Source organism: Rhipicephalus microplus, chromosome 3 (assembly GCF_043290135.1).
Source record: "Rhipicephalus microplus isolate Deutch F79 chromosome 3, USDA_Rmic, whole genome shotgun sequence".
Classification (NCBI taxonomy): Eukaryota; Metazoa; Arthropoda; class Arachnida; order Ixodida; family Ixodidae; genus Rhipicephalus; species Rhipicephalus microplus.
In genome coordinates this window covers 58352721-58359649 of record NC_134702.1, presented here as the reverse complement: position 1 = coordinate 58359649, position 6929 = coordinate 58352721, and the positions used below count along the sequence as shown (strand labels likewise).

Here is a 6929-nt window from a genome sequence, read left to right as displayed (position 1 = left end):
CACTGTTTAAACTTTTCGAGCAACATCATACAATAAAAAATATGCACTAAGTGGTTGAAGTACGCTCTAGGGGCAGGATATCACTCCGTTTCCACTTTTAAAGGCGAAGCTTAGGGATCCCCCTATGTTTTGCATTGCCTCAAAGATCAGATTCATTATCTGGTTTAGCTCTGCCTCCATGATCTCCAGCCATTGACCAAGCTACAATGTGATGTTGTAATCATGTGACAAGACGTCACAAGAAGGCACTGTGACGTCATAAGGAGGTCTGACATTTTGGCTATTTTTGATGTAATTAAGACGTCATGTTGACGTAATCACGTGATGATAACTTTTGCATCACTGGTGCTAACGCCGACCGAGACGCCGACATTGTACACCGGGTATTTTTCGTATTTGATGTGCATGTAAAGATTTCGCCTTAATCTTTTGCTTACTGCAGCCACTTCAGAGTTTATTTAAAAAAAAACTTAACAGAAGCAGATTTATATGTTAAAAATATAGCTTGGTCCTTTCTCTCTCTGAATATATAAGACAAAGCTCACAAGCTGTATTTTCCTATATACCGTGTAATATGCCGTATTGTTTCATTTACGAGTTGCATGATATGTCCCTAACCAACTCTAGTGTACGGGCTGTCAAAAATAAGTGGAAACGTTTTCGCTTGACTCAATGCGGAACAGGGGAAATGGATCAAAGACTACATTATTTGTCAGGTGCAACCTAAATTGAAACCAAAGCACACTGCAGCCAACAAATTCCTGGGAGACAATATTTGTATCCTTTAACTGCAGAGTGCCAATTACGACATAGATGTATCGAAATGAACTAATGGACGAAAAAAAAACAATTGACCGCTGTTGGGGACCAAACCTAAAATCTTTGCACAACACGCCCGATGCTCTACCAACCGAGCTATGGTGGTGGTCATCCCTCTTCACTTTATTAACGACCTTATCATTGCTCTTATTTATATACATTCAATATTGCTTCATGCCTGCTAGAAAGTTCATCGTCTGACGTAAACGTAGTTGATTAAAACGTACGAGGGTCCATCGGTAGGAGTAAATAACTGCAACGAAAACGTAACATTACATCACATGTCGGCGTGGACATGTGATGTAGTGTTCCCTTCCCTCCAGAACAAATAAGCTGCAACTATTGCTTGTTTCGCCGTAATAAAGAAAGGGCTTCTGCATGTTCAAGTTATCCCGAGCATTGTAAACACCGTGTTTTATTTTATCAATGTACACATATTGCTTGAGGAAATGGAGTTACTGAGTTTCATACCGAGCTATTGTACGAGTCAGTGTTCGTTGCGTGATCAGTAGAAAGCATTTGTTTGCTGCGTTAGTTTCAAAGCCCGTTATCTGTCATGTTAAGCTCTATATATATGTGCACAAAAGTAAATATTGCCTGTAGCGAGCTTTTCTTTAAAAGAAAGTGTACTTATCAAGTTCTAATATACAAATTTGACCACCTAGCACACAGAAGAAGAGAACCGTTTGCACAGCGACTAGAACGTGGTCTTGCCAGCTCAACAGTGAATGTAGACAGCTTATCAAGGCTGTCCAAACTCCTTAGCGACATTCGAAAAAGCCACGTGAAACTGGAGACTCGGTCAAAGACAGCAGATACAGGGTAAAAGTCAAGAAAGACGCCAGATTTGATAGTGGGAGAGTAGCAAAAGATGGTACTCGGGATTCTTTGAGAGTGAGAGGAGCGAGAGTCAAGAGTTATTTGTACACCCTTCTTAGAACACCCTCTCACGCTTCACTCTAAGTGCCCGCGACGCAACCGTTGCGTCATGACTCTGACCCTACAATGCCAACCACCGTTAGATGATGGTTGGTACAGCAAGCCGGTGAAAAATTCTCGGGTTTCTTGCGACCTCTATTTCAGATGTCCCGTCTGTTTCTCGCGAGAAGAACAGAGATAGAGAGAGAGAGAGATAGACATGTCTGCAAATTGGGCAAGCGTTTCCCCTATTTAAGCGGGCCAAACTCAGCGCTAGGCAGTCTTGTTTCTGAAAACCGCTCCTAGTGTGTGCCATCATGAAAGCAGTCCTGGTTCTCGCTGTGTTTTTCGTCATCGCCAATTCCGCTCCCCACGGCGCAACTGAGGAGCACCAGCACGAAGGCCACGAAGGTCATCATGGCGACCACATCGACGAGCATGGGCGCCATCGCCCACACAATGGATCCGTCTGCAGTAAGTTTTCGCTGAGTTTCTTCATTCTCTACGAGTGTCAGTCTCTCTCCCTCTCTCCCCCTTGATCTGCGTTGTTGCCTCGGCCCTCGGGGGAACTGCATTAATTGAATGCGGCCCACTGGCTGAAATGAGCTTGAGACGCCTACTATACTAAATGGCATACCAGCAGTTGTATTCACGCCGGCAAAAAAAAAAATCCGTTTTTCAATAAACAGCCGCTCTTTGCTTCTTTATGAACGCGTGAAAAGTACTTTGAAGCCATGTCTCATAAGACAGCTTGTCGTAGGAGTCAGGGACAGAAGGGGTAGACTTTAAGGAACTCTGTAGAGCCAAACTGGGTTACTTTGCATTTTAGCAGGTAAATATTGGAAATGGCGTTGAAATTATAGCCACTGAGCAGCGTAAGATCAATCTTCTTTTCTTTCTTTTCAGATTTGTCTGAGCAATCCCTGGCTACAGTTGTTGAATGTGTAGTACGAAATGTTACAGAGGAGGTAGGTTTTTTTTTTTTTTTTGATGTGGTACTTCATGTATCTTGTAGCCTGTGCTGTAGTTCGTACGCATCGAGTCGTCTGAGATTTTTTTTTTTTCTAGAGCCCTAAGCATGACTTGGCAAACTCACTCACGGGTAAACTCAATCAGACTCACTCATACTCCAATTTAGTCGTGAGTCTGAGAGAGTCCGGGTGACTAATATTTTCGTGAGTCTGAGTCCAAGTTAGTCTAAAGCTCAATATACATTTCTTGAGTAAGTCTGAGTTCGCTCCACAAGTTTTGCTTACCTATCGCCATAATTACTACACTTCAGGTACATCACACGAGAGGCCAGCATTTTTGGTGGTTTAATTTTGCGATACATGCCTTCTTAGACAGAAAAACCTTTCCAGTTAGGTTTTTCTTCAGAATTAATATCTTGCGTTTCTCTGTAAGAGTGCGCAAAAAGTCGTCGCGGGGAAGGCAGTACAAAATCATTCCACTGCCACTTAGCCCCAAACTTATTGATTCCGGCTTTTGTGGTCGATCGCGTCTGCATCATTTTTGGCTCCCTTCACCACTCAACATCCACCGTTCATGGTAAATAGTTATAAATAGGAAGAGGATAGATATAGTAGACAATGAGGCTGAATGCAGCATACTCATCAAGCCTTTTTCGCACGCTAATGAGACCCTTAAGTGATCGTCTATATAGTAAACGTTATAATGGGGAAACATCTGAGGAGTGTACGTAAAACGTAAACCAGACAGAAAGGCGCTGGTGTTGGTCAAGCGCTAGGTATCCGGGAAGTCAGATGGTTAATGCTATACGTATTGAATGAAAAACAAAACAAAACAGTCTATGTAGATAAGCTATAGGCCCCCAGAATACTTAATTACTGTCGTTGCGTAAAAAACTTCAATATTATATCGTCGGTGCCCTGTTTTAGTACCCTAGTGTCGAGCTTGCATGACGAGAACTGGCAGGACGTGAAGTTGAATTCATTGCATTTGCAGAACACTCTATAGGTTTCGCAAATAAAAATCCTCGTTCGCATCACGTCTGAATTACACGCAGATTCTAGGAAAACTGGAACGTGTAAAAGACAGCCTTCAGTGCGACACCATCCTGTGTGGAATTAGGAAAACGTGCGACCGAGACGGCACGCTGGTAAGATTTGTCCTTCAATCTCTGCCAACATTCTCCGCAAGCAACCCTTTGTAGACTTAATACAGTGATACAGTTTACGAGAAAGCAGCGGAAATGTATAAAATGATGTGACAGTTCTAGCATGAAAATATATAGTCTGGCCGTCATTTTTCCTAACGCCGCTCTCACCGCGTTGAACTTAACAGAAGAAGATGACATGGGTCCACAATATTTTTTTTTAATAATGCTTAAATGTGGTACGGGATCACGTCTCTTCCTTACACGGCAATATTTGCTTGTTCATTGTGCTTTGGAGATCAAATTTCGGGACGTTAAACCCCTTGTATCAATCAATCAAATCTTCGAAAATCAAATGTGAAGCTTACGTTTAGTCTAGAATCAGTAGCAAGTTAAGTGACATAACTTGTTAAATTAAATACCATTCAAAGAATACAATTACGCACTGTTTATACTATCAACAGTGGAGCTACGGTGACACTCCGCATGGCGTTGGCACTATTTCGGCCGTGTATGCGCCACCGTGAGCGGGTATGAGCTATGTGGCTGCTAGCGTAGCGCAAAGTTATGCTGTGCTATGCTAGGAGCCTAGCACACCATAATATAATTGCGAGGAGGTAGGAAAGAGGAGTAGCATAGCATAATACATCACTTAATGGTGAGAATGAGAAGTGAGGTTGAGCAAGAATAAAAGAAGGCGAGGAGAAGGTAAAGCAGAGCATACCCTTGTATAGTATATATAATTCAGCAAGGGCGAGCAAAAAAAGTGAGGGCAAGGAGGACTGATGTTGAGATGGTAAAAAGTGGCCCAACCACGGACAGTATAGCACAGAAAGAGTTGTGAAAGAGAAGCGAGAGTGGGGAAAAATAATGTGGGAGGCAGAAAATGGCGAAGGAGGAAATCAGGCAATTTATAAAGAATAATAAATAGCAAGATAAAGTGATAAAGAAGCATGAAAAAATACGAAGAATGAGATGAGAAAAGAACTCGGTCAATGTACGAAAGGTGCAGTGGTGCCTGTTAGCCATCTATGATGTTTAGCTAGATTTCAGAGGCGTGAATAGGCTTTAATCTTTTAGAGCACTTCACCCTGCGACTTGTTCCGCCTTTAACGGGCTCAGAACCCGCGTCGGAGTGAACCCTACAAAATAATTATTTCTCGCTGTAACACTCCATCTTCATTGTGACGCCGGGGCACTGCACGTCGCATACGGCAACGTTCAGGTGGACATGACGAGCAATGTGCAGTTGCAATTTCTATTGTTCAGTGAATACCCAGTGTTCGCTTATGCGAAAATTTGAGTCGAAGCGCACCACCCAACGCCACGAATAAATACCCCTCAAAATAACCGGACCATAACAGTACAAGAAGTAATCTTTCCACACTTGCAGCTTTTATAACCTAAAATTTTAAACATTTCAGCCTATGACGACGCGTAAAGTATGAAACAAAGGTGTACACATACACTGTATTCTCTTTAACAACTCAACTATGCAATTGTTTGACATTTATTGATGTCAATAAACGGGGACACGTCGGAGTGACGCTTCACGCAGTAGTGAAGATTTATCAAACAATGCAAAAGTTCCTATTTATTTTCAAGCATAAATCAATAAAGAGTACGGACACTTTTATTTCACTTTACAGAACAACCGGACGGACGTTTTCACGGTGAGTTTCTTCTGCTATAACATTTTCATAAACTTTCCTGTACTTCTAAACTAGAACAAGACTCGATTGTTTATGTTAACTTGATTACTTGATCATGAGTTAATGGGGAACAAAAGATTCTTATGTCTAATATTAGACAGCAGTATACTGTTTACTTTGAAAAAAAAATATTATAAAAGAAGAAATTAAACTCTCCTATTTTTACTTCTGTTAACACAATCTCCAAATTTTCTTATAACTTTGCAGGAAAGTGCTTTGTTGATACAACATTATAATGTTCATCGTAAATATGTCGTGAAAATAAGTGCTACCGCAGCTCTATTTCACGCCGTGCTTTTACCTCACACGTGACTTAAGACAAAAAGCTCGCATTTCTGCAGCAAAACTGGGCCATCAGGCAAATTGAAAGAATGATTTCACATGAATTGTTTTATTCTCAAATCCATTTTATTTTTTGGTGGGGGGGGGGTGTAGAAGCAAGGATATCTATTGTTTAGCTATATTATGTTAAACATTGAACTACAAACTTGCCCTGTAGTGTTAGAAACCATAGGAGTAATGAAAGTAGATGTGTATTTAGAGCGTAATATTTTGTCAATGATGATAAGACGTTGAGATAGATATTGCTCGTATAACGATGTGAATTAAGTGAAATTACGAGACTTTTAAAATGTTACTTCTTGGAAACACGGACACACGCACGCACGCCCCGAAGCAAATAGATGTGGTCGGCGCGTTATTCAATCTTGTCATAAACAAAATTCGCTGACAATCCTTAGTTTAGTGTTGATGGTAAATGTTTCACTTTTTTTTCCTACACCCTTCAGCATCAACAGAACGGCGAGATTCGCGCTGCGTTCATGGGATGCCGGCATCAACTAGTGGCCACGTCTGAAGAGGCAGTTCAACGTGCTACTGCTGAAGCCTAGATTTGTATATAAAAATCGATGAGCGAGCCTTACCTCACTAACGAATGCAATAAAAGTGCAAATTTGTGTCCCTTCCCTGGTTCTCTCGTTTCAAGCCGTAGCCGCTGCACCCTACTTGCTCAACACAATCGGCTACGGTCTTGATAGCTTGTCTGTTATGTGTGTTTGTGTGCTTTTTACACAATTTGTGTTACACTAAATGGCTATATTTCAAGTGACACCAACACCAAAACTCTTCCGTGATTTGGTAATAGGGTATTGTAGCCTTCGTGCCTATTTATTTGTATGCTAGGAAATGAAGTGTTCTTGTGGAACCGCATAAATGCAATAGAAATAGTCGTATATCCATCCGCTTCGTAATGACGCTTTTATAACAGTGCTACACAATAACACTATGTCGTCACCACGCATTGCCTAGGGCTGTTGCTTACTAAAATAGGTATTTTCCTCAAAATTTGTGGCTTACTCGAACAG

General features: G+C 41.4%; 1 protein-coding gene across 1 annotated transcript; it reads left to right on the top strand.

The window, feature by feature from the left end:
* Positions 1 to 1996: 1996 nt before the first annotated feature.
* LOC119160042 (uncharacterized) lies at positions 1997 to 6530 on the top strand. Its single transcript, XM_037412789.2, has 5 exons — positions 1997 to 2211; positions 2644 to 2705; positions 3764 to 3856; positions 5503 to 5526; positions 6354 to 6530. Exons 1-5 carry the CDS (start codon positions 2055 to 2057, stop codon positions 6453 to 6455), a joined length of 438 nt encoding a protein of 145 aa, XP_037268686.1. The 5' UTR covers positions 1997 to 2054; the 3' UTR covers positions 6456 to 6530.
* The last annotated feature ends 399 nt before the right edge of the window (positions 6531 to 6929 follow it).